General features: G+C 45.8%; 2 protein-coding genes across 2 annotated transcripts; one reads left to right on the forward strand and one right to left on the reverse strand.

The window, feature by feature from the left end:
- The first annotated feature begins 1,748 nt into the window (after positions 1-1,748).
- LOC138748888 (ferritin heavy chain-like) lies at positions 1,749-4,603 on the forward strand. The gene is made up of 4 exons (XM_069909759.1): positions 1,749-1,951; positions 3,077-3,223; positions 3,330-3,455; positions 4,179-4,603. Exons 1-4 carry the CDS (start codon positions 1,850-1,852, stop codon positions 4,332-4,334), a joined length of 531 nt encoding a protein of 176 aa, XP_069765860.1. The 5' UTR covers positions 1,749-1,849; the 3' UTR covers positions 4,335-4,603.
- A 3,720-nt stretch (positions 4,604-8,323) lies between these two features.
- LOC138747929 (ferritin heavy chain-like) lies at positions 8,324-27,234 on the reverse strand. The gene is made up of 4 exons (XM_069907577.1): positions 27,042-27,234; positions 18,901-19,047; positions 12,447-12,572; positions 8,324-8,752 (listed from the first exon to the last, which is right to left on the reverse strand). Exons 1-4 carry the CDS (start codon positions 27,207-27,209, stop codon positions 8,597-8,599), a joined length of 597 nt encoding a protein of 198 aa, XP_069763678.1. The 5' UTR covers positions 27,210-27,234; the 3' UTR covers positions 8,324-8,596.
- Positions 27,235-27,844: the final 610 nt, after the last annotated feature.

The following is a 27,844-nucleotide window of genomic DNA, read 5'->3' on the forward strand; positions in this document are numbered from 1 at the left end:
ACCTACTGTGCTCAGAGGACTCCATCGTTTGTTAAACAGGGCCTGCCCTTTGCTGAATCCGAGGCTGCGTCTGCCCGATGGATCCATTTCACACCCGATGCCTCACCATTTCTTCTTTGATATGATAGATTCAAGCATTTTCCCAGCTCCAGATGTTGAACTAACTGGCCTATTGTTCCCTGCCTACATCCTTTTTTGAATACTGATGTGACATTTTCTGTCTTCTAATCCGTCCACAGTCCAAAGAATTTGGGTAAATTATCCCCAAAGCCTCGACTATAATTTCTGCCATTTCTTTCAATACCCTGGGGTCCATTGCATCAGGCCCAGGGGACGTAACTATCTTTAGACCCTCAAGTTTTCTGAGTACTTCCTCTTTAATGATAGCTATTACATCCAGGTCCTCGCCTCCCATCACATCCATAACATCTGTCTTTGTACGCACGAGCTTTTAGTTTGATGCTTTTCTTTATTTCTTCAGTTATCCAAGGCTGGCTGCCGCCCCCCCCCCCCCACTCAAAGATACAAAGAACACATGCATCTTTCTTCTACCCTCAGTCCGTCCTCCAGCTCACTCTCAACTTACTCAAAGGCTGAAGCCAAATATAACATGGCAGCCACCAACGCCCGCTCTTGCAAGAGATTGACCGCCCCTGCCGTCGGCGCTGTTTTCCATTGATCAGGCCCTGCTTTCCACCACAAAAAGTTCAATCGACCCCTCCCCAGGTATTATTGATCCCTTGGGTAGTCTCATCGAGCCCCAGGAGTTGATATTGACCACTTTGTAGACCCCTGATTGAAGTGGTGTGGATATGCCAGGAATTCTCTGTCTGGTGTCTGGGGGGGGGGAGGGGTGCTATTTGATTCATATTTACAATATATACAGATCACCTTGTTTAGAGGGAGGGGGTAGATTAGTAGGGAGGAAAACAAATCCTTTTTATTTCCTTTTCATTAGACTAATAAGTAAAGGGGGGATTAACTACAGATCACGGATCATATCACAGAACAACATGATCACACCGGAGAAATATAAAATATCAAGGACTTTTACCTTATTATTTGCATAATTTTTGTATTCAATATTATTTCTGGACGTAGCACGAGTTCTGATTTAATTGTTTAATTATGATAATTATGGAATCTGTTGTCCTGAACGAGATCAGTTAACGTTGTAGCGAGGCGCAACTATACCGTGGTGCACCGGCCCCACTGGTTACGTGTGGTCAGCGAGGCGGTCATGACAAAGATGGCCAGGCGCATCCGTCTCTTCTGCCCAGAACGGAAGCTGGTGGGGGGGGGGGGGGGGCGTGCGACTGCCGGCCTAATAAGCGAGCGCTCTGACACTTGAGCTGACAGCCCGCGTTTCCAGTCCGTTCGACCGCACTCTCATGGTGCACTACAATAATTATGGTCCTGCTTCGAATTTGCAATTGAGGTGTTACCTGTATATGAGATGATTTGATTTATATTATCATTGTGTAAAGGGATTTTGCTAAACTCAATAAAAAATATTTTCAAAAGGGACTGCAACAAGGGGGGAGTTTGTGGAGAAGCTGGAAAGCAAAGCCAGCGTTGCAAGAGTTAACAGGGCAGAAGATTTTTGCTGAATCATGACAGGAGGCTGGGTTGGGGCGGTCTCAGGGCTCAGCCTGTGGGCGGTGGCTGAGTCCTTAAATAGAGCTGCAGAGGGGGCTGGAACTCAGAACCCGGGTTGTATTCTTGCTTCAACAGTGTTTGAACGGAATAGACCCCCCCCCCCCCCCCTTTCAAACCTCGCCTTCAAGAAATACTTTCATCTCTTTTTTGATTTGAGCAACTGTTTTGTGTCGGAGCCAGTGCAGAAGAGATGACTTCCCAAGTGCGCCAGAATTACCACCTGGATTGCGAAGCCAGCGTCAACCGGCAGATCAACATGGAGCTTTATGCTTCCTACGTCTACCTGTCTATGGTGAGTGGGGAGGGTCTCTCTCTGTGGGTGGGTTTCTCTGTTGGGTGGGGGTGTCTGGTTGGGGGGTCTGTTTGGGGGGGTCTCTGTTGGGTGGGGGTGTCTGGTTGGGGGGTCTGTTTGGTGGGGGGGTCTCTGTTGGGTGGGGGGGTGTCTGGTTGGGGGTCTCTTGGGTGGGGGGTGTCTGGTTGGGGGTCTCTGTTGGGTGGGGGGTGTCTGGTTGGGGGTCTCTGTTGGGTGGGGGGTGTCTGGTTGGGGGTCTCTGTTGGTGGGGGGGTGTCTTGTTGGGGGTCTCTGTTAGTTGGGGGGGTCTCTTTGGGGGTGGGTCTTTGTCGGCGTGGGTGTCCCTGGGTGGGGTGTGGCTGTCTGGATTTCTGTCTCTGGGTGGGGGAGTATCTGGGGGTGGGTCTCGTCACTGCGTCGCCTCAACGTTGGGGGGGGGGGCGCAAAACCTCTGTTGGGAGTGAGTTGGGGGGGGAAGGAACCTTGGGGTGGGGAAACTTTCCATCGGGCCCCTTTGTTTGCAACTCTTCGTTCTCTTGTAACGTCGAGGCAGGGTGTGTGTCGCCACCACTAGTCAGCCATGGCCGCCGATGGATCGACCTTTACACAAAGGAATTTGCAACGAGGCTGATCAATGACTAATAGCTGCTTTCTTTCCATTTTGCACCATCTCAGTTTCCTGGGGGTGGGTCTTGAATATACAGAGAGGTTTGTAAATGTTATTTGATAAAGGGGTATGTATCGTTTTTAAAAGGTGTCTGATGAACGGGTATGTATCGTTTTTAAAAGGTGTCTGATGAACGGGTATGTATCGTTTTTAAAAGGTGTCTGATGAAGGGGTATGTATCGTTTTTAAAAGGTGTCTGATGAAGGGGTATGTATCGTTTTTAAAAGGTGTCTGATGAAGGGGTATGTATCGTTTTTAAAAGGTGTCTGATGAAGGGGTATGTATCGTTTTTAAAAGGTGTCTGATGAAGGGGTATGTATCGTTTTTAAAAGGTGTCTGATGAAGGGGTATGTATCGTTTTTAAAAGGTGTCTGATGAAGGGGTATGTATCGTTTTTAAAAGGTGTTTGTACTTTTAGTTTGCCAGTTGAACTGACTTGCCTTTAACCATGTTTCCAGTCGGCTTACTTTGATCGGGATGATGTGGCATTGAAGAACTTCGCCAAGTTCTTCTTGGATCAGTCCCACGAGGAGCGGGAGCACATGGAGAAACTGATCAAGTTTCAGAACCAACGTGGGGGACGTGTGATTCTCCAGGACGTTTCGGTGAGTGGCCACAACTGTCCTCCCAGAACTTTAAAATTAACATTTCAAATTTTTTTTTAATTTGATTTTTTTTTTTCCTTTTCCTCCCCCCCCCCCCCAACTCCAGAAACCTGACCGGGACGAGTGGGGCAATGGTCTTGAAGCCTTGCAGTGCGCCCTGCACCTGGAAAAGACCGTCAACCAGTCTCTCCTGGATCTCCACAAACTTGCTTCTGACAAGAATGACCCTCATGTAAATATTGACCTGTCTTTACAACTTGCAGAAGGCCCATCGGTCTGGGTCCAAAACACAGCCAATTTTCCAATCTTAATGAGAAGCATGTCTGGGAAATAATTGTGGTGTAAAATGTGTTTGCACTTGCTGTAATAAATCCATGCTTGGACACTTTTGACCCATGAGGCTGTGCTGCCCAATTGCACCTAATTGACCTACAACCCTGTGGTGTGCTGTTAGACAGAAACAGACACACAAGGTTAAGACTGTACAACAGGCTTTAATCCACTAAAACCTCCACAGAGCCAGGCTGGCTGTGGCCGCAACTCAGTGTGAGGCTTGTATCCTGGAGGGTGATTGACACCTGACTGGGTGGGGCTTGATCCATTCAGGCTGACTAATTGATGACAGCCGGCCAGGTGTTGTCGTATCCCCTTACACTCCTGCAGGTACATAAGTTGCCCCCTGCAATAGGGCAGTGGTGTATCACCCCAGTACGTTTTGAAAGGTGGGAGGGAACCAGAGGAAACCCACGCAGACACTGGATTCGAGCCCTGATCACTGGTGCACTGCGTAACAGTGTTGCGCTAATGGCTACGCTAACCATATCACCGCTATTTTTTAATTCAAATGTATTTAATTAGGCTGTCATTTGTAGCAAAGTTTGAAACGTGTTGCAAATGGTATGCTCTTTGCTGGGTGTGTTTCCTTTGATAACTAACCTTGTTTATCTGCTCTTAGATGTGTGACTTCCTGGAGACTCACTACCTGCATGAGCAGGTCGAGGCCATAAAGAAGCTTGGAGACATGATCACCAATCTGACCCGCATGGGCGCTCCTCAGTCTGGCATGGCCGAGTATCTGTTTGACAAGCATACACTAGGAGAGAGCAGCTAGGACAGCACACCTCAGGAAATCAGTGTGCCAACCATTCCATTTTCATCACGCCGATGCTTTTCTCTAGATGATCTTTTCCCCAATTGTGAATCTGTTTTGGTGACGTCAATTTTAAATGGTGTTGACTTGTTTGTGAATTAAGTGGAAGAAGTAAATCAAATGTGAAACAAACTTTGTACCTGGTTTCTATTAAAATAAGGAAAAACATGTAAACTGGCACAACTGAGGATCTGTTGCTAAATAAAAGTTGCCAAAAGTTTTTGTGTTTATTTATGAATGCGGTCATCATTTTTCCTGTTTTAAAAAAAAAATCATGTAACTTTAGAATACCCATATTTGGTTTTAAAATAAACCCTGGTATCTGGCAGGGGACTGGATTATGCAAGTTTTCTGATTGTTTGAGACAGTCTTACAATCCCTAACTATATAATACACCTGCATTGAAATTTTTTTTTTAAAGTCATACCAGCGCTGAACAAACATAAATTTTACTTTTATTTTCAGTCACCTTTGGGAAATTTTAACTGTCAGCTGGATCTCTGCAGATTTTCCCAAAAGACACTAAAGATCAGGTTTACAAATAATCCTGCACGAAGCCATTTTCATTCAAACAGCTACGACCCAAGGCAATCTGCTGGTTCAATATTTGCTCCCATCAAAGGTTCAGAGAATGTTTACACTTGTAAAATGTTTTTAAAATAATTTAGAATGTTTCTTGATTTTTATTTTTGCTGATAGCTTGGATTCCAGATAATGGGGATTTTGCTGTATACTTGGCTATTTTGGATGAAGGATGTAAACTTGTCAGCAGTTCCATTAAAGAGTTGTAGAGCTGTATCTGACACCATTAACAATAGTTTTGGTGAAGATAATTGAGTAAAATATGAAAGTCTGCAGATCCTGTCCTTGTGACCAAATGTGAAGTACAAGCCTCCTGAACGAGTCAGGTTTGCAGGGCATAGTTTTCTGGGACCGGGGGTTTGAATCCTGTATTGTTTGTAAGGAGTGCCTTCTCCCAGTGTCTGCATAAGTTTTACTCCCACTGGTTGAGGTTGTAGATTAATTGGGCTTTATGGACTGAAAGGGCCTGTTACTGCTGTATGTCTTAATTTTTAAAAAAATATTGTAAAACCCCTGGTGTCTGGCACCACAAAGGATTGGATGATGCTGGATAAGTGAATTTTCCAGTTGCTTGAGATTGGTGAAATGTGCCAATTTTAAACCTGTATTTTTTTGCGGGTTGCTGGAATTCTGGATAACGGGTTTTACAGTTTTATATAATTCCTTTTTACTCAAATCTGAACATTCATCTGATCAACACTCCCACCACTATCTTAATTCAACCAATGGGTTTCAGAGAGCCAGTTTTAAACTTTCACTCAGGTGAAGGTAACTTTGAACCCATAATACTGACAGCAGCAGTGGTGAAGTGGGGTAGCCCTCCCGCGGGGTCCAGCAGCTGAGTCGTCTGCTGTCTGCTCTGTACAGGCTTGGAATGGCCCGTTTAGGGAACCGATGTTAGTTTTATGAGATCCCATGACCTCTGGCTCTGAACCCAAGATGGCGGCGCCTCAAACAGCAGCAGGCCATGGAAGGCTGCAGACCCCAGGGAAGCGGGGCACCACAGGTCGGGAAGATCACCTCCCCCAACCTGGTCTGAGAAGAAGTGGAATAGGTGGCCATTGGACTGTGACCACGGAGGTGAACCAGAGGGGAGTTGGGGGGGGGGTGGTCCTGAGGCTGAGGGACCAGTGCATGTGTCAGGCTGGTGGTGACAAGAGGCGAGGAACCCATGGAAGCTGCAGGCTGTTGGGAGACCGGTGCCGGGCTGCAGACTGCTGGAGACTGGCGCGAAATGGCCGGAGGAGTACCACATATCAGATCTGGGATGCGAGGGGGCGTCGAAGGGTCCCTAACCGTGCTGGAGGTTCAGATCTGGAGCTCGGGGCATCGATGGTTTGGACTAGACTGTGGGTGGCTGCAGAAGCACAGGAAGTGAATCTACGGACACACTTTTGCTTCTCTTTCTTTGACTGATTAAGAAATGTAAGAGGCGCTTGGCCAATTTCTGCCAGTGATGAATCCGTCTGCCATGCAGCAGGCAAAAGGAATTCAAAGGCAAAATCACAATGTGTACAGTCATGTTTGGCACATTGTTGATGTTTCTAGCAGAGATTACATCAGGTGAAAAGGATATGAAAGTCATCACAAAAATGGAAACTCATTCAACTAACCACATACCAATTGTAGGAGTTAATCCCACAGTTCTGCTTTCCTGAGAAAGGACATCAATTACACTGGACAACAAAGATTTTGCTTCCTGAACACTTATGGATGTATTTTATGGATTTTGGGCTGGCCGACTATGGTTGGACCCTGACCTGAGAGGCATCAGATGCTGAGTACAAATTAAAATCCATATAACCTTTTCTTTGGCTTGGCTTCGCGGACGAAGATTTATGGAGGGGGTAAAAAGTCCACGTCAGCTGCAGGCTCGTTTGTGGCTGACCAGTCCGATGCGGGACAGGCAGACACGATTGCAGCGGTTGCAAGGGAAAATTGGTTGGTTGGGGTTGGGTGTTGGGTTTTTCCTCCTTTGCCTTTTGTCAGTGAGGTGGGCTCTGCGGTCTTCTTCAAAGGAGGCTGCTGCCCGCCAAACTGTGAGGCGCCAAGATGCACGGTTTGAGGCGTTATCAGCCCACTGGCGGTGGTCAATGTGGCAGGCACCAAGAGATTTCTTTAGGCAGTCCTTGTACCTTTTCTTTGGTGCACCTCTGTCACGGTGGCCAGTGGAGAGCTCGCCATATAATACGATCTTGGGAAGGCGATGGTCCTCCATTCTGGAGACGTGACCCATCCAACCGTTTACAGCACGGAAACAGGCCATGTCGGCCCTTCAAGTCCGTACCGGTTCACTTGAACAACTCCAGGCTTTCTTCCATGTCTCACAAAGAACAGATCTATGCAGAAACTGCTTGGGAAGACTAATAAAAGAAAATATTAAAAAATTAAAACAATTATATTAATCAATCATTTGGATCTCCCCTAGAATATGAACATTTATCCCACTTGTAGCGAGTCCTGAAAATTATCCAAAAACATAATCAAGGACAGCATCGAGTCCACGCTGCTGAAGATCCAGCTGCGCTGGGTGGGTCACGTCTCCAGAATGGAGGACCATCGCCTTCCCAAGATCATGTTATATGGCGAGCTCTCCACTGGCCACCGTGACAGAGGTGCACCAAAGAAAAGGTACAAGGACTGCCTAAAGAAATCTCTTGGTGCCTGCCACATTGACCACCGCCAGTGGGCTGATATCGCCTCAAACCGTGCATCTTGGTGCCTCACAGTTCGGCGGGCAGCAACCTCCTTTGAAGAAGACCGCAGAGCCCACCTCACTGACAAAAGGCAAAGGAGGAAAAACCCAACACCCAACCCCAACCAACCAATTTTCCCCTGCAACCGTGTCTGCCTGTCCCGCATCGGACTTGTCAGCCACAAACGAGCCTGCAGCTGACGTGGACATTTACCCCCTCCATAAATCTTCGTCCGCCAAGCCAAAGAATCAAGGACAATTCTCATTATGGATCAAACACAAAAAAAAAATTAAAATTAAAGCAATAATTATTAGAGTGGGCACTGAAAAGGTATTTGATTCAGTTAATTTCAATTTCTCTAAATCAGTAGCAAAACATTTTTAGGTCAGTTGAACTTAACGCAATGTGCCAGCGTCACGATGAGATTAAATATGATCAATTCAATAAACGTTAATTGAATGTTTCTCCACCTTCCGATGTGATACAGAAAATCTGGAATGATCTTTGTGTTCAGCTTGAAGTTGTCTATCATAATCCCCAATTTCTTTTCAGGAAGCAAACTTTTGGAGAAAAAAAAATTGTTGTCCAGGGTTTCATGAAGTGGTGAAGATTTCTATTTGTTTAAAAGGGCCTTCTCCCTTTTTAGATCTGGAAGAAACTGACAGCAAAATGGAAAGTTTTAATAGTTTTTATTCTTTTCAGACAGCAACATACTGGTATTCCATGAATGATGCTTGTCCAATATGTCATCTTTATTCTGCTCCTATTGACCAGGACTAGGTTGGCAATAATAGTTCTAAACTAACACTTGGGCCAGGATAGGGGAACAATAGAATTTTTCACAATTGGGTCGTTTACAAGTTTCAGAAAGTGAGAAAAGGCAGGCTTAAGGTACTTCCTGTCGGGGATGGGGATGGGGTGGGGAAGTTCTTCAAAGCACATACATTAACTGCTCTCTCCCAGGGAGTGCTTATCGAACAGGTACTCCCCCATACCATTCTCAGGGGCTCCCAGTCTCTTCAAGTTGGTGATGTGATCTCCAAGTCTCCTAATGGCCTCAAGTTGCTCATTCAAGTAGTTTGACTCCAAGAACTCACATAGCTGTAACAGGAAGAAAATGTAACATTGAAGATTTTCTCAGTGTCATTTAATTCATAGTTTGCTCAGATGAGAATTATAATTTTTTTTACACAGAAAAAAAGGAGAAATTCTGTAAAAAAATTTATATACTTACCTCTGGAGTAATCGTTTTCACAGGAAGCACTTTTACACTGCCTTCCTGTGTCGCAGTTGGAATACTTTGGAAAAAAACAGCTTTCTCACCTTCAGAGTGGTTGTTTACACAGGAAGTACTTTAACCCTGCCTTCCTGTGTCGTGGAGTTTATCAGAGGGTGAACGTGGATGGGTGGGCGTCATATTCATTAGCTCAGTTTCTTACAGAGTGTCTTCGGTCAATTTAGACTGCAGCCACTCTATAGAAAAGTGTATAGGTCTTGGTGGAAAAAATTACAGGATGGAATTATGCAAAAGTTTTCTTCTCAGCGGCTGTAAAAGTGCCTAATAAGAGCTCAATATTTTAGCCTTGGAGTGAATAAGAATAACATAGGAAGGATATTGTCACTTGAAACTGGAAATGTTTCTTTGTACACTTCAAATAATCAAGGAGTGAATATTTCACAAAATGCAACAGAGGTTAACTCCAGATAGCCAACTGCTGGAAGACATAGAACACTACAGCACAGCACTACAGCATTTGAGCCGACGTTGTTGTGCCGATTGATAGAAACCTAATCAACAGTCTAAACCTTTGTAGCCGCCCTTTGCAGCCCACCTCCCCCCCCAATTGGGGCCTCACAAAATGAAGGATGAGCGTGACGGTCCAGCAGGCTGCACGAGGCCCGCAGCGCTGCCCTCCAATTGGCCAGAGCTTAACTGGCCTATCAGGGAAAGCGGATCACCAACACACCAATCAGCGCTGAGAGGGTTATGACCACACCCCTCAGCTTGAGAATAAAAGCAAGGCTGTGAGCCCAAAAAGGCTCAGTGTTAACTACACTTGACTGGGGTTTGTGTCGTTCTTTCTGGGATCAGTGTGTTCTTTCTGAGTTAACCTGCATGCAGCTATAACCTCTCCTGTGCTACAGGCCCTGCAGAGCCATAGCTTGTAGCAGCCAGCTACACCTTCCCTACCTCACACCCATAATCCTGTATTTTTAATGCTTCCATGTGCCTAAGAGTTTTAAATGTAGAAGTCACACAGAAATGCTTCAGGAACTCAGCCGGTCTTGCAGCATCCACCAACATTTTGGACCTGATCCCTTCATCAAGGTATAAACAAAAAGCAGGGAGGTGTCTGAATAAAAACCGGAAGAAAAACTCCAGACCAACAAACAAAAGGTGTTAATTGGATAAGAGGAAAGATGAGACAGAGGGAAAAGGAAAGAGAGAGAAAGATCTAGAGGAAAGGAAACAGGGGGACAAAGAAGGGCGGTGTTTAATGAAAACTGGAGAAGGTGATGTTGATGCCGTCCGGTTGGAGGGGGCCCTGATGGAAGATGAGGTGTTGTTCCTCCAATTTGCAGGTGGTCTTAATCTGGCAGTGCACAAGACCATGGACAGATATGTCAGGAAGGGAATAGAAATGAGTGGCCACTGGGAGATCCATGCTATTGTGGTTAATGCCTTTCGGTTGGGTGCTCAGACGGATATTAATGCCATTGAATTAAAGGGTGCCCAGAAGGCGAATGTCCTTATTGTACCAGCCTCAATCACCACTGCTAGCAATGCATTCCAAGGTCCCACCACTTTCTGTGTAAAAAAAACATAACCCTGACATCTCCCCTAAACTTTTCTCCGCTCATGTTATACTGAAACCCTCTGTTGTTTGCTACTCTCGCCCCGGGAATAAGGTGCTAGCTTTTCACCCTATCTATACCTCTCATAATTTGGTAGACCTCTATTAAATCTCCTCTCATCCTTTTTCGTTCATGGAGAAGAGCCCGAGATCTGTTAGTCTTGCCTCATAAGACATTTCAATCATTGACGTTATTGCCTGGTATTTAATGCAATGTAACTGATATGTAAATAACTTTAAAACCACCAGTAGGAAGCTCAGTCATGAATATTGGGTAATACTTCTGTCCACTTCTCACAAGGGAAAATAGAAACTTCCACAGGTGTACCAAGGAGAGCATTCTGGCTGGCTGCATCACTCCCTGGTATGGAGGAGCCAACTCTCAGGAGAAGAAAAAAACTCCAGAGGGTTGTTAACTTGGCCTACAGCATCACAGGTACCAGACTTCACTCCATCGAGGACGTCTACAGGAGGTGTTGTCTTAAGAAAGTCATCTCTATCCTCAAAGACCCCCACCCAGGTCATTCCCTCTTCACTCTGCTCCCTTCAGGAAGGAGGTACAGGAGCCTAAAGATGAGCTTCTTCCCCGCCGCCATCAGATTCCTCAATGAATCAAATTACTACTATTTAATCATTTATTATTGTTGTAAGATGGTGTACTGCGACGCTGCCACAAAACACCAAATTTTGTGACTTGTTCATGGCAATAAATTCTGATTCTGACATGCTTGTTCCCCTCCAGATTTACTGTTGGTGAGTCAAGATTGGGGGGGGGGGGGGGGTGGGGTGGGGGTGGGTGGGGGGAGGTGTGGTTAACCTATTACCTTTCAAGGTGAATAAAATCAGATCGAATTATAAAATTCTTTTTCCCAAATGAAATCTCAGGAGGCTGACTGTTTAAAGACGAGGTTCACTCAGTCTTCCTTCTCTTTCCCCGTGTCACTGAAACGTGTGATTCTGAGATGAGTGGAGGCTGAGACGTTGTTTCCTCAGGCTGGAGAAGCTGGACTTTTCCCTCAAATACTTGCTCAATTGGCAGAACCGCTGTTGCGGTGCCAGTGATTCGAACCAGGTGCTACTTGTAAGGAATTTGTGCGCTCTCCCTGTGTCTGCGTGGGTTTCCTCCGGGGGGGGGGGGGGTGGGGGGTGGCTTCGGTTTCCTCCCACCCTTCAAAATGTACTGGGGGTGTAGGTCAATGGGGTGTAATTGGGCGGCACGGGCTCGTGGCCCAGAAAGGCCTGTTCACCATGCTGTTGAAATTGCTTCCTTGTCTCTTCAAACAGAATATGCCACTTAGTTGACATCAGCTTTTAATTTTCAGTTACTTGACTGAATTTGTTTGTGTTTTCATGCTCTATCCCTATCACTGATCGTGATTTATTATGGTGACTTTAACTACTTCTCCAAATTTCCTTCCAATTTGTGCACTATAAATGAATTAAAGGGTAAACACATGAGGAATGCTAATTGGGCCCATGAACTGTACTCATTGGAGTACAGAAGGATGAGAGGGACCTCATAGACATTTCAAATGCTGAAAGCCCTGAACGGAGTAGATGTGACAAGGTTGCTTCCCATGATGGGGGGGGGTTGTCGAGGACAAGAGGACACAACTTCGGGATTAAAGGGTGTCAATTTAAAACAGAGATGTGGAGAAATTTCTTTAGCTAGAGTCATGAGTCTGGAACCTGTTGCTGTGAAAATGATGTCATTGGGCGTATTTAAGTCAGAGATTGACAGGTATTTGATTAGTCAGGGCATCAAGAATTACAGAGAGAAACGCAGGGAGTGGGGCTGAGTGGGAGAATGGATCAGCTTATGATAAAATGGCGGAGGAGCCTCGATGGGCCAATTGGCCTACTTCTGCTCCTATATCGTGATCTTGTAAATTAAGCACAAAATCAGGGCGGCCATGAGTTGATAATGTTTACATACTTACATTGGGATCGTTCTGTTCACTCGCCAGTTTGTGCAGGTCCAAAATGCTTTGATTGACCTCTTTCTCCAACTCCAGTGCATGCTCCATTGCCTCCAAGCCGTTGCCCCACTCATCCTGGTAAGGCTTCTGAAAACACAGGAAGGTTCACACCATCCAGTAGAAGGCAGCCTGCATGACTGGTAGTCTATTAATAGACCTGCTCCACTACTGACACAATGTGCCTACGGTGTGTATAAAATGCAATTTACTTTTGAAGCCGACAGTTCCTCCCAACCTCCCTTAGCAAGAACGACAAGGGCATGGGTATGCCACTATTTGCAGGCTCACCTCCAATTCACACATTGCAGCAGAAAAATGGTCCCTTGTATCAGCTCCACCATTTATTAAGAACATGGCTGATCTTTTACCTCAGTACCACTTTCCTGCACTTACCCTATATTCCTTGATTTTCCCATACTGCAAGAATATACCAATTGCTGGTTTGAGAAGTAACGTATATACACATGTAAAAGTTGATCTCGTGTATGTCGACCCTCTATTTTTGCCCAAAAAGTCTGTAATTTTCCATATATCTCGTGTAAAGGTCGATGTTAGTCTCTTGTCTCAGCCTGACATCAGAGCTCCCCATGCATCGGACATGCACTGTCACCTCGGCCCCTGCCACAGGCCGATTGGAGCTCCCCATGCCTCAGACATGCACTGTCACCTTGACCCCTGCTACCTGCCAATGTCTCGGAAGTGCACTGTCACCTCGACCCCTGCCACCCGCCGATCGGAGCTCCGCATGCTTCGGACATGCACTGTCACCTCGACCCCTGCCACCCGCTGATTGAAGCTCCCTATGCCTCAGACATGCACTGTCACCTCAGCCCCTGCCACCCGCTGATCGGACCTCCTGCCACCTCGAGCACAGACTCTCACCTCAGCTGCCCGCCCATTGTTGCTTCTAATGCTTCGAACGCGGACTCTCACCTTGGCCCCAGCTGCCCGCCGATTGGAATTGCCGATGCCTCTGTCGACGCAGATACTTACCATAGACCCGCGCCCCCCCACCCCGTGGTAAGACTTTTGTTTTGATGCGCCAGCTCTGTGTCATTATTTTAATTTGTTGTGTTTTTGTTCTTTATTCATTTACAGATCATTTGGACTTCTGTTACTGACATGGTCTTTTGGATTCTAGTGCAAATTTCAGGCCCTCAAAAGTAATATCCAGGTAATAATCCACCCAACAAATTTAACATTAGAATTGGTCTACAAAATTGACTTTTACATGAGTATATACTGTAATATCCACTGCAAGAGGGTCCCCTTGGCTACTGAATTTCATTGGATCACTGCTGTTTGGGTGAATATTTTTTGACCTCAGTCCTAAATGACCAAATCCTTTACTGCAATCCCTGAACCTATACACTCCAATCAGGAGTAACAATTTTTCTACTTCCACCCTTTCAAGCTCATTAAAACTCTATGATATCACCTCTTGTGCTTCTAAACCAGAGGAGAGGCCCGGTCTTCACAAGTTCTCCTCATTGTATAACCCTCTCTCCCATTTCTATAAATTATACTTCATTCCTTCCTGCATTTGAAGCTTCAAGATTATTTTATTGCCATTGTAATAAAAAAGAAAATGCAATATTACACAAAATTTTCTTTAGCAAAGATTTGCCATCAGCAGAAATTCCCCGGTGCCCCTGAAGTCAGAGAAAGAGGAACAAAAGTGAGTCGTTCCCCCCAGAGTCATTGAGTGACCATGGATTCGCCTCCAGCGCTGCCCCAGACACAACCTTCAGTCCAACGAGCTCAAGATCCAAACCTCTGGCATGATCGGGATGCCCCCAATGACCTCGGCACCCTTTCGCATCCTGGTTTCGATACGAGGCATCCCTTGGGCCTCTTGTTTTTTTAGATGAGGGTTATGCACTGTTTGCCTTCCTGTTTGTTTGCTTTACCAGCATTTTAACTTCAAGGATTCATCTACAGCAGTGGTTTTCAAACATTTTCTTTCCACCCACATCCCTTACTAATCACAGAGCACCAATGGCATAGGGATTCCTAAATTCCAGAATATTCTGCTGAGATTTATTGGGGTAATTTGATCACACTCAAGATGTTGCAAGTAAGGAAAGGTCTGCCAGAGCAGGTGGTGGAAGCAAGCACAATTACAATGTTTAAAAATCATTTGGATATGTATGTGGATTGGAAAAGAAAAAAGCAAAGTAAAACACAAAAGTCTACAGACACCGTAGCTGAAATTAAAACACAACGCTGGAGAAACTCAGCAGGTCAAACAGTGTCCTTTAGATAGCAAATATAAAGATACAGAACCAATGTTTTGGGCTTGAACCCAAAACAAGATATTAAAAAATGTGGGCAGGCGCCCAAACAGAATGGTGAGGAGGGGAGATGGCTCTGTGAATGGAGATGGAAGAGGATGGAGAGCTGGAGGAAAGGGAAAGGGATGGGAGGGAGAATGGAGGGCAGGCTGGCAGAAACCAGAGAAGTCAATGTTAATGCCTAGAGAAAAGGGTTTGGTGGGTTTGGACCAGGTCCAGGAAAATGGGATTAGCATAGATAGGCATCTTGGTAGCCTGGACAACTTGGGTCAAAGGGACAGCTTCTATGGTGTACAATTTAAGAATCTATACCTCTCATTTTCTTTCCAGTTTTTTTCCTGAACCTTTACATAATTTTTTTTTTTTTTTTTATTATTTTTATTTTTCACACCATAAATCACATTAGCCATGATATACACTATTTCTTTTTCACACATATACAGTGACTTTTTCTCCCCCCCCCCCCTCCTCCCAAGCCACCCCCCCACCACCCCCCCTCATCCATTTTAGGTATACAATCTAGGTTGCATTAAGCCAGTCAGACAATGTTGTCATTCAACAAAAATACACCAGAAATTCTACTGAGTCCATTCTTTTCTTTTCTTCTCCTTCCATCAACTTAGATAATGTTTGTCCCCGGTAGGTTTTCGCTATTGTATTTAATGTAAGGCTCCTATACTTGTTCGAATATTTCAATATTATTTCTTAACCTATATGTTATTTTTTCTAATGGAATACATTTATTCATTTAAATTTAGTAGTTTCTTCCTTTTAATTTGGTTATGTATTCCATTAATATTTAAAGTCATATAGTTCAGCGTAGCCCTTTTATATTTTGTTTATCTTCTCTTTCCGTTTTTCCATCATTACCTTTCCTCCTTTTCCATTTCTGTTTTCTTATTTTCAACTCTTTATAAGACAACATTCCTACAACATCCAACATTTTCCTTATTCTCCTATTTCTATCTTATTTATCCCCAATCTCCCCTTCCCCTCCTGAGTTGTCCTTTATCCCTTGTCGGACAACCACATCTCCCCTCTCCATTTGGATTTGCGAATCTACTCGCAAGCGTCAACTGATTTTGCAGTGACCGCTATTTCCCCTCACCCCGCCCCCCCCCAGAAAAGATTTCACTTTTCATATGTCACAAAGGTCACTCTTTTAATTCCCTCCTTATTCTCTCTATTCCATTACCTTCCCTTATTAATTCTTGTCTATACTATCTATATTTTCCTCTAAGTACAGATACATTCACGTATGCACATTATACCTATACACTCTTATACCTCTTTACCCACATACATATCAATCGTGATCATTTTTACTCTCATTACACGTCTTCATCCCTCAGTCTATTTTGTAATTGTTCTGCAAATTTTCGTGCTTCTTCTGGATCCGAGAATAGTCTGTTTTGTTGTCCTGGAATAAATATTTTCAATACCGCTGGATGCTTTAGTATAAATTTATACCCTTTCTTCCATAAAATCGCCTTTGCTGTATTGAACTCTTTTCTCTTCTTTAGGAGTTCAAAACTTATATCTGGATAAATGAAGATTTTTTGCCCTTTGTACTCCAGTGGTTTGTTGCCCTCTCTTACTTTTTCCATTGTCTTCTCTAGTACCTTTTCTCTTGTAGTATATCTTAGGAATTTTACTACAATAGGTCTTGGTTTTTGTTGTGGTTGTGGTTTAGAGGCCAATACTCTATGTGCCCTTTCTATTTCCATTTCTTGCTGTAGTTCTGGACATCCTAGGGTCTTAGGGATCCACTCTTTTATAAACTCCCTCATATTCTTGCCTTCTTCATCTTCCTTAAGGCCCACTATCTTTATGTTATTTCTTCTGTTATAATTTTCCATTGTATCTATTTTTTGAGCTAGTAGTTCTTGTGTCTCTTTAGTTTTTTTATTAGATTCCTCCAATTTCTTTTTTAAGTCTTCTACCTCCATTTCTGCTGCTACTGCCCGCTTTTCCATCTTGTCCATTTTCTTTCCCATTTCTGTTAAGGTCATCTCCATTTTATTTATTTTCTCTTCTGTGTTGTTTATTCTTTTTCTTAAATCCTTAAATTCCTGTTTTTTCCATTCTTTAAATGACTCCATGTATCCTTTAATAAGAGAAAGTATATCCTTTATCTTGCCTTTCTTTTCTTCTTCTATTTCACTGAACTCTTCCTCTTCTTCTTCCTCTGGGTTGACCATCTGTTGTTTCTTTGGTGCCCTTTCCTTCTCTTCTTTCTTGTTTCTATTGTCTTCTGTGGTCTCTTCTTGCTGCAGGTGTTCTGCAGCTGTCGTTGCCGGCTGTGGAGATCGACTCCCCAGCTGGTCCCCCCTCCCGTCGGTGTGTTTTTTTTCATTCGCATCGCGCATGCGCGAATCCTCGCACATGCGCGGTTGCGCACTTTTACTCGGCTCAGCGAGCCATTTTTGTAGTCCATTATTTACCGACCTGAGGGAGCGGGTTTCTCTCTCCGCAGCGGGCCTCTTCGGACAGGTAAGGCCTTCACCTTTTTCCTCCTTTGTCTTCTCTTCCTCTCTTCTTACCGTTGCTTTCGATTTTTATTTTTTGTCGCCATCTTCTTTCCACCTTTATACTCACTTTTCTGTAACTTTTATTTCTGTGCCTTTGTGTTTTCCTTTGTTTTTCCCGACTTTTCTGGAGAGGGCTGGAGTTCACCGTCCGGCCACTACTCCATCACGTGACTCCCCCGCCACCACTTCCTCTGGCAGCTCATTCCACATATCCTCTGTCAACCTTTACAGAAATTTGAAATATTCCCCATCTAAATCCTGTTCACCTTTTGGGAATATTATAAGATGGACTCTAAATACTACCTTCTCATTAGCTCTTTTCCTGGTTTATTTTTGTGTCTTAGAAGGATATACATTTGTAGTCTCTTCTCTCTCTTCTTTAGCTTGGCTTCGCGGACGAAGATTTACTACATTTGTAGCAAATATTAATTGATGCTTGTCTACCATCACACCAAAACGATCTTCATCAATGTTGTGCGGAAACATGAAATATATAATATTTCCTAGCCAACTAACATCTCATGCAGATTGTTTTGTTTACATTTAGGACCTGGTTTAAAATTAAACAGTAAAACCCCTGGTATCTGGCAACTATAGGGATTGATAAATGCCAGATAAGTGTATTTTCCAGTTACTTTGGACTTTGCTTTACAATGCTTTACTTATACACCTGCATTAAGAATAAACAGTTTAAAAGACAAAAATACTACACTGTACTTACACTGAATATATAAACATTGAAAGAATATATAAACCTTAAAACATTTTACTTTATTTTCAGTCACATTCTTTGAAAACATTTAACCGTCGCTGCATCTGCAGGTTCCTCCTCCTCCACGGAGCTGCCCGAAAGACGAGCAATAGCATTACAGATAATTACCCCCTCCCCCTCCCAACCCCCAAGTTTACAGATAAAGCCTCGGACTCTTATTAAACAGGGATAAGAAGACACTTTAAGAGAGTCACCCCAATGGTGAGCGGCTTCATCCTGGGCGACGCCGTTGCTGTTTCACACAACTTAATTCAAACAACTGCTATGAGCAAAGCACGACCAAGGCACTTCGCTGGCTGAAAATTTACTCCATCTTCACTAAAGGTTTATGTGTTACTAAAGAGAACATTTATTTTTACAATTTTAAACATGTATTTTTAGGAATTATTTTATTCTTAGTTATTTATATTTCTAAATGTATTTTCATGGATTATTTTGCCGATTGCCTGAATTCCAGACACCAGGGTTTTACTTTACTTTCAATCTTTTTTTTTTTATTTTTTAATTTTTTATTTTCTTTACTTTCAATCTTGATACAAAATTCAATCGTATTTTAATTAGTCTTCCCCCATGGCTCACCCTGACAGAAATATATTGTCATTCTTTTATTTCATGGATTTTAATTCTGCAGATCTGTGCACAACTTTCAACAGGCTGACCAAATGTGATTTACGACCAACTACTCAATCAGCGAAGAGGATGGTCAACAAATGCTGACTTACTAATTACATCCTTAACTTGTAAGATTCTCGGAAAAGAGAGGGAGGGGCGAGAGAGAGAGCGAGAGGGCGAGAGAGAGATTCTTCTCTCTCACTAACCTTGATATCTTGCAGGTTGATGCGGCCTCCACGTAGATTCTGAAATTTCATCAGCTTCTCAGCATGTTCCTGTTCCTCAGTAGATTGCTCCTTGTAGAACTTGGCAAAGTTTCTCAAAGCAACATCATCGCGGTCGAAGTAATATGACTGAAAGAGAAACAGGCCATTTTGATAGCAGAAATTTAATGGGGTTCGCCTCATAGAATCTTGTGACTGTTAATGCAGATTAGAAACGAGCAAGATTCTTGATCAACTTTTCACTCTTCACAGCTCTCTCAAAATCTACAAGCATGTCAGGAATCATCTGCCTGAATGAGTAGAGTTACAACAGTACTCAATAAACTCTTAACAATCCTCTACTTGCTCAGGAGTTGTCAAAGGTTTGATATGACATCAGAAACCCTGGCAAATTTCCATGGATGTGTGATGGAAAGTGTGCTGACCGATACCAATACCACTGAGTGTAAAGTCCTGCAAAAGGTAATGAACACAGCCCAATCACAGGCAAAACCCTCCACCACATCGGGAACATCTACAGGGGTCACTGACATCGGAGAGCAGCAGCAATCATCAAGGATCTGCACCACCCAGCACACACTCTGCTCTCGCTGCTGCCATCAGAAAAGAGGTAGCGGTGCCACAAGACTCGCACCACCAGGTTCAGGAACAGCTGCTGCCCCTCCACCATCAGACTCCTCAACCACAAACTCAATCAGGGACTCATTTAAGCACTCTTACTTGTGCACTTTATTGCTTATTTCTCTCTCTGTATTGCACAGTTTACATTTCTTTATTTATTTACATGTAGGCTGAGTACAGTATTTTTGCACTACAAATAAGTGGTAATTCTGCCTCGCCCACAAAAAAAAATCTCAGTGTTGTATGTGATGTTGTGCACCTTCTCTGACAATAAATCTGATATCTGACAGTCATTATCATAAATTTTACTTACTCCAACACAGTACATTGTACCATCAACTAGATTCACTGCAGTAATCACCAAGACATCTACAACAGCTCCAACATGTGCAACCTCAAGGAGGGATAGGGTGGTTATAGATGCTTGGCAATGGGATCATCTCTGCTGTCCTTCAAGTCACGTGCCATCCTGACATTGAAATATTCTATCCAATTCCTCCTCTTTGTCGCTGGCTCCAAATCCAAAATTCCTTATCCAATAGTACTGGGCGGCAGCAGCTGAAGTGGCAGATGATCAGCATCTTTTCAAAAATAAAGGATGAGGATTGCATGTTCAAGATTCCTTTGTTATCATGTAATAGTACATAAAATTGCCTTCTGCCCACTGTAAGGCAGAGTTGTCATTAGTGTCGTTTCCCAGTGCCCCTTACAGTAAGAGAGAAAGAGAAGCAAGCGCATACAGAGGCGAGGTGCAGTTGTTAACAGACTGGTGCAGACCCAACAACCTGTTTCTGAACGTTAATAAAAGTGGTCGACTTAGAGAGGGCCTGGAGGTGGGGGGGGGGGGGGGTGGGTCCACTCCCTGCTGACCACCGACGGCTTGATCATTGAAATCGTCAAGAGTATCAAGTTCCTTGGGGTGCACTTGGCAAAGAATCTCACCTAAAACCAGGTCCATAGCCAAGAAAGCCCAGCAGCGCCTCTTCTTCCTGCAAAGGCTGAGAAAAGTCCACCTCCCACCCTCCATCCTCACTACATTCTACCGAGGATGTATTAAGGGCATCCTGTGAAATTGCCATGACCGCCAGATTTGTAAGCTGTACCACCTCAGACCAAGACCCTGCAGAGGATAGTGAAGTCAACAGAAAAGATCATGGGGTCTCTCTTCCTACCATGACAGACATCTACCACACATGATGGACGCAGAAAGCAATAAACATTAAGAAGGACTTCACACTAACTTTTTTCCCTTCTGCCATCTGGTAGGAGGTATCGTAGCACTCTGGTCCTTACGTCCAGATTGGGCAAGTTTTTTCTGCCAAGCCATGAGGCTCCTGAATTCCCAGAACATATGTGGATAGTGTATCGTGGACCTTTATTGCATATATGTTAATATTTTAACTTGTTTATGTAAATCTGCTACGTGGTTCTAACAAATAAAGGTGACTTGACTTGGTTCCCGTAATCCAGTCTCCAGCCCATGCAGGACCCCCTGTCTGCAAGTCGCCCGCCGCCTGTGTGGGTCTGAGACCCTCGCTGGTTCACTGCCTTGGTCAACATCCCATAGGGCCGCCTCCTCTGCTTCGCTTTCTCAATGGGGGATGATCTTCTCGTTTCTGGAGCGTAGCCCCAATCCACTCTTCCCTGGAGTCTGCAACTCCTCATGACTTCTGCTGAGCAGAGGCACCGCCATCTTGGGTACAGACCTCTGCGTTAAACACCATTGGTTTCATTAACAGGCCGTTTAAAGCCTGTACTGAGCTGCTAGCATTGGGACTGGGTTGTTGAACTCTTTGCAGCAATGCTGTGTCTCTGGTCTCCTACGTTTGCACCAGTAGTTAACGGCAGCGCCAGCATTTTCATTTTGTTGTTAATCCTGCCTATGATAAATTCATTTCATACAGAATATCTTCAAGGAGTACACCATCTCGACAAAAACATAACTTGCCTCCTTCTTAGCTGTTGTGTCGAGGTCCTAGAATTCCCATCTGGCAATCCTGTGGATCTGCTGATGACCAGAACCCACAACCCGCTTCTCATCGCTACTAAGGGTAGTTTTTTTGAGGCCGAAATGTATCGTATTCCCACTCTGAGTCAGCAGGTGAAAAACACGAAAGTCTGCAGACATCGCAGGTGAAAATGAAAACACTTGATGAAGGGGTCAAGCCTGAAACGTTGGTTATATATCTTTGCTTTATTCATTGTCTGACCTGCTGAGTTTCTCCAGCATTGTGCTTCTACTGAGTCAGCAGGTGTGGGTTTCAGTCCCTCTCCAGACACTGAAACTTTTAAAGTGAAACCTGAAAGTCTGCAGATGCTGTGATTGTAATAAGGACAATGAAATGCTGGAGGAGCACAGACCGCCCATAGGAGGTAAAGGTATATGACTGATGTTTTAGGCCTGAGCCCTTTGCGTCGGTTATATAACTTTAGCCTCGATGGACTGTGCGGGACCTGCTGAGTTCTTCCAGCATTTCGGTGTTTTTACTGGCACTCCGTCCCAGCGCTGAAGGAGCTGTTCACTGTTGAAATGGTCATCTTTCAGATGAGATGTTAAACGAAGACCCTTCCGCCCTCACTTTAAATCCTCATCATTATTTGTACTAATTCAATTTCAGGATGAGGGCACTATTTTTTTGCACATCCTTAATTATCACCTTTATATTTCAGGATTTGAAGCCAGTATTGATGAATAGTAAGTCACAAGCGTGCCCAGCTTGAAAGGGAAAGGGCAGCTGGTGATGCCCTCATGCCTCTCCTGTGTCCTTCCTGGCTGCTGAGTATTCAGGTGTGGGAGATGCTGTATAGTCTGGGCAAGTAATGTATGTGGCGATGTGCATGAGCATAGATACTTATAATCCAACCGATTCCTTTTTCATTTTAACAAAAATAGCAAGTGAATTTACTTCAACTTCGAGAAATTTTGTTGTTCCTATTTCTAATCTTCAGCCACATTCAAAATATTTCATTTGAAACAAATGTCCTACTTTAAATTAAATTTAGTTCATTCAGCATTATAACAGGCCATTTCGGCCCACGAATCTGTGTCACCCGATTTACGCCCCATTAACCTACCCCACCCCCCCCCGGAACGTTTTGAATGGTGGGAAGAAACCGAAGCCCCTGGAGAAAATCCATGCAATGCTGTGTCTCTGGTCTCCTACGTTTGCACTATGAAGCCTTACAGACAACGCGGGATTCGAACCCAAGTCCACTGACACTGTAAAGGGGTTGTAAGGTGGTTTATATGAATGTTTGCACTATGAAGCTGCAGCAAAGCAATAAATTTTGCAACTTGTTCATGACAATAAATTCTGATTCCCTTTTGCTTCTTTTTCTCTTACTGTTAGGGGTGTCGGGCAATGCTAATGGTGACTCCTTGCAGCAGGCAAAGGGAAACTTTGTGTATTACATTTTTAGTATTATTACATGAGAAAAAAGAATCTTGGAACCCTCTTGGTCGTAGGGAGAATGTGCAAGCTCCTCAGACAGCACAAGAGGCGCTTCAGGAGTTGTGAGGCTAAATGAAGGAGGGATTGAATTTAGGTTGTCAGAGCTGTGAGGCACTGTGTCAGGCAATCGCACAGATGGATAGTGACGAGGCATTGTGTTGAATTATGTGAAAAATATGGGTGACATAGTACAGCAGTTAACGCAACGCTATTACAGCGCCAGCAAACGGTGTTCGAATCCTGCACTGTAAGGAGTTTCCTCCCACTGGGGTTGTAGGTTAATTGAGTGGCATGAGCTCATGGGCTGGAGGAGCCTATTACGGTGTTGTTTTTTAAATTTAGACGGCGCAGAGTGGTTCACGGTAGGCAGGTAGGCACCCCCCCCCCTTCTGCTGAGTGAGTTTTCTAACGTCAGATTGTGCCCCCCCATGTTTATCCTGATGCCACCGCTAAGACTCGTTCTGACGCCAACCCTGAAAATTAGTTTTTTAACCATTACTCTGCTGTGATCAGATGACGTTTTCATCATCTGGTGCCATGAGGTTGTATGAAAGGATAAGGCTGTCTGCGAAGATAATTCAACCTCCTTTTACCAATCAATAAGATTGATAAAAGATTGGCTGATGCTTCACCTCATGGCCAGTTTCCTGTACTAACCTTACACCCTGATAGCAGTGACTGAATGTGCTTTTGTGTAGGACGTACAAAATTGCCTGCTTGCACAGCACGTCCATTTGTACTGGATTCAATGGGATGTAAACGCACTGCGTGAATCAAGAGTGTCAGGTTCAAAGGTTTTTGTACTGGTTCTTAAAGTGGAGAAACAAATATCCATGGAAATACTGGTTCTTCTTTCTTTTGCTTTCATGGAGCACGTGAGATATGCTGGATTTCCCTGCTTTCCTACACCATGATTGAAGTAAAAACATAAAGATGGAGAACCCCAGCAGGTAAGACACTGTTTTTTACAGAGCAAAGATAGATACATAACCAACATTTAGGGCTTGAGCCCTTCATCAAGATATGAACATAATGTGAGCATGTGCCTGAACAAAATGTTGGGATGGTGGGGTCACCTGCTGGAGCAGAGTCCCACTGGTAGAAGCAGTTTCTGCTTGCCTACTCCCCATTGTCCCTCCCTTTCCCATCCCTATCTTCTTTCCTCCAGCTCTCTACCCCCTTCCCTCTCCATTCAGCCACCCCCCCCCCCCATTTGCTGGTGAGCCCTCCCTCCCTTATCCACTTAATACCTCCTGCCTGTGGGACTGTGCTCCTTCCCTTGAACCCTTAATCAAGGTTTGAGCCCCGTGTCCTTGAATGGAGCCCCGTGTCATTGAATGGAGTCCCATGTCCTTGAATGGAGCCCCGTCTGCTTGAATGGAGCCCCGTGTCCTTGAATACAGTCCCATGTCATTGAATGGAGCCCTTTCTCCTTGAAAGGAGCCCCTTCCGCTTGAATGGAGCCCCGTCTCCTTGAATTGAGCCCCTTCCCCTTGAATGGAGTCTCTTCCCCTTGTATGGAGCCCTTTCCCCTTGAATGGAACCCTTTCCCCTTGAATGGAACCCTTTCCCCTTGAATGGAGCTCTTTCTCCTTGAAAGGAGCCCCTTCCGCTTGAATGGAGCCCCGTCTCCTTGAATTGAGCCCCTTCCCCTTGGAGTCCCTTCCCCTTGTATGGAGCCTTTTCCCCTTGAATGGCGCCCTTTCCCCTTGAATGGAGCCCTGTCCCCTTGAATGGAGCCCCTTCCCCTTAAATGGAGCCCTTTCCCCTTGAATGGAGCCCTTTCCCCTTGAATGGAGCCCCTTCCCCTTGAATGGAGCCCCTTCCACTTGAATGGAGCCCCGCCCCTTGAATGGAGCCCCTTCCCCTTGAATGGAGCCCTTTCCCCTTGAATAGAGCCCTTTCCTCTTGAATGGAGCCCCTTCCCCTTGAATGGAGCCCCTTCCCCTTGAATGGAGCCCCTTCCCCTTGCATGGAGCCCCTTCCCCTTGAATGGAGCCCCTTCCCCTTGAATGGAGCCCCTTCCCCTTGAATGGAGCACTGTCCCCTTGAATGGAGCCCCATCCCATTGAATGGAGCCCCATCCCATTGAATGGAGCCCTTTCCCCTTGAATAGAGCCCTTTCCCCTTGAATGGAGCCCCTTCCCCTTGAATGGAGCCCCTTCCCCTTGAATGGAGCCCCGTCCCCTTGAATGGAGGCCTTTCTCCTTGAATAGAGCCCTTTCCCTTTTAATGGAGCCCCTTCCCCTTGAATGGAGCCCTTTCCCCTTGAATGGAGCCCCGTCCCCTTGAATGGAGCCCTTTCCCCTTGAATGGAGCCCCTTCCCCTTGAATGAAGCCCCGTCCCCTTGAATGGAGGCCTTTCTCTTTGAATAGAGCCCTTTCCCCTTGAATAGAGCCCTTTCCCCTTTAATGGAGCCCCTTCCCCTTGAATGGAGCCCCGTCCCCTTGAATGGAGCCCCGTCCCCTTGAATGGAGCCCTTTCCCCTTGAATGGAGCCCCTTCTCCTTGAATGGAGCCCCGTCCCCTTGAATGGAGCCCTTTCCCCTTGAATGGAGCCCCTTCTCCTTGAATGGAGCCCCTTCTCCTTGAATGGAGCCCCTTCCCCTTGAATGGAGCCCCATCCCCTTGAATGGAGCCCCTTCCCCTTGAGTGGAGCCCCTTCCCCTTGAATGGAGCCCCTTCCCCTTGAATGGAGCACTGTCCACTTGAATGGAGCCCCATCCCATTGAATGGAGCCCTTTCCCCTTGAATGGAGCCCCTTCCCCTTGAATGGAGCCCCGTCCCCTTGAATGGAGCCCCGTCCCCTTGAAAGGAGCCCCTTCCCCTTGAATGGAGCCCCTTCCCCTTGAATGGAGCCCCGTCCCCTTGAATGGAGCCCTTTCCCCTTGAATGGAGCCCCTTCTCCTTGAATGGAGCCCCGTCCCCTTGAATGGAGCCCTTTCCCCTTGAATGGAGCCCCTTCTCCTTGAATGGAGCCCCTTCTCCTTGAATGGAGCCCCTTCCCCTTGAATGGAGCCCCATCCCCTTGAATGGAGCCCCTTCCCCTTGAGTGGAGCCCCTTCCCCTTGAATGGAGCCCCTTCCCCTTGAATGGAGCACTGTCCACTTGAATGGAGCCCCATCCCATTGAATGGAGCCCTTTCCCCTTGAATGGAGCCCCTTCCCCTTGAATGGAGCCCCGTCCCCTTGAATGGAGCCCCGTCCCCTTGAAAGGAGCCCCTTCCCCTTGAATGGAGCCCCTTCCCCTTGAATGGAGCCCCGTCCCCTTGAATGGAGCCCTTTCCCCTTGAATGGAGCCCCTTCTCCTTGAATGGAGCCCCGTCCCCTTGAATGGAGCCCTTTCCCCTTGAATGGAGCCCCTTCTCCTTGAATGGAGCCCCTTCTCCTTGAATGGAGCCCCTTCCCCTTGAATGGAGCCCCATCCCCTTGAATGGAGCCCCTTCCCCTTGAGTGGAGCCCCTTCCCCTTGAATGGAGCCCCTTCCCCTTGAATGGAGCACTGTCCACTTGAATGGAGCCCCATCCCATTGAATGGAGCCCTTTCCCCTTGAATGGAGCCCCTTCCCCTTGAATGGAGCCCCGTCCCCTTGAATGGAGCCCCGTCCCCTTGAATGGAGCCCCGTCCCCTTGAAAGGAGCCCCTTCCCCTTGAATGGAGCCCCTTCCCCTTGAATGGAGCCCCGTCCCCTTGAATGGAGCCCTTTCCCCTTGAATGGAGCCCCTTCTCCTTGAATGGAGCCCGTCCCCTTGAATGGAGCCCTTTCCCCTTGAATGGAGCCCCTTCTCCTTGAATGGAGCCCTTTCCCCTTGAATGGAGCCCCTTCTCCTTGAATGGAGCCCTTTCCCCTTGAATGGAGCCCCGTCCCCTTGAATGGAGCATCTTCCCATTGAATTGAGCCCCGTCTGCTTGCTGGTGGGTATGGTTGGGATATGCTTTTTTCCTGATGTTATGGCTGGTCACAGGCTGCACTTTGAGGCCCGGATCTCCCTGCTGGTACAGGATTTACTTCTTGCTGGGGATATGTAGGCCGCAGGCCTGGCCCCTCTCACCATTGACAGGTACACATAGAAGGCGCCGAGCTCCTGGTTGATCTGCCTGTTAATGGCCTCCTCGCATTGCCGGGGGTAGATGGGGCGCCGAGCAGCTCCCCGCCGGCCCACTCCGCACCGGAGAAGGCTTCCGGCCACCGCCGGCCCCGCTCGCCACAGGCTCCCCATGAGGTCGCTGACAGAGCCGAGTGGATGGGTGGGAAACAACGTGCTGACGTCACCGCGTCAATCCGGCTCCCTGATTGCTGGCGGTCACCATGTTTGGTGGGTCGCGACGGTGAGCGGGAGCCGCCGCCATCTTGATAAGGGCAAACAACGAGCGAACGTGCAACTTAACGTAGCTTATAACCCTGTATAGGACCACTCTGTATAGCATAGGAACACCCTGTATAGGAGGACCACCCTGAATAGCATAGGAACACCATGTATAGGAGGACCACCCTGTATAGGACCACCCTGTATAGGAGGACCACCCTGAATAGCATAGGAACACCATGTATAGGAGGACCACCCTGAATAGCATAGGAACACCATGTATAGGAGGACCACCCTGTATAGGACCACCCTGTATAGGAGGACCACCCTGAATAGCATAGGAACACCATGTATAGGAGGACCACCCTGTATAGGACCATCCTGTGTAGCATAAGAAAACCCTGTATAGGAGGACCACCCTGTATAGCATAGGAACACCCTGTATAGGAGGACCACCCTGAATAGCATAGGAACACCATGTATAGGAGGATCACCCTGTATAGGACCATCCTGTGTAGCATAAGAAAACCCTGTATAGGAGGACCACC

The sequence above is a fragment of the Narcine bancroftii genome, chromosome 13 (genome assembly GCF_036971445.1).
Source record: "Narcine bancroftii isolate sNarBan1 chromosome 13, sNarBan1.hap1, whole genome shotgun sequence".
Taxonomy (NCBI): Eukaryota; Metazoa; Chordata; class Chondrichthyes; order Torpediniformes; family Narcinidae; genus Narcine; species Narcine bancroftii.

Bases quoted from the DNA above. Each gene is read 5' to 3' on its own strand.
- LOC138748888 (XM_069909759.1), top strand. From the start codon at position 1,850: ATGACTTCCCAAGTGCGCCAGAATTACCACCTGGATTGCGAAGCCAGC. The intron at 3,224-3,329 runs GTGAGTGGCCAC...CCCCAACTCCAG, and splicing joins TGATTCTCCAGGACGTTTCG to AAACCTGACCGGGACGAGTG. The intron at 3,456-4,178 runs GTAAATATTGAC...ATCTGCTCTTAG, and splicing joins CTGACAAGAATGACCCTCAT to ATGTGTGACTTCCTGGAGAC.
- LOC138747929 (XM_069907577.1), bottom strand. From the start codon at position 27,209: ATGGGGAGCCTGTGGCGAGCGGGGCCGGCGGTGGCCGGAAGCCTTCTC. The intron at 19,048-27,041 runs GTGAGAGGGGCC...TTTCTCTTTCAG, and splicing joins TCTATGTGTACCTGTCAATG to TCATATTACTTCGACCGCGA. The intron at 8,753-12,446 runs GTAAGTATGTAA...TTCCTGTTACAG, and splicing joins GTGAACAGAACGATCCCAAT to CTATGTGAGTTCTTGGAGTC.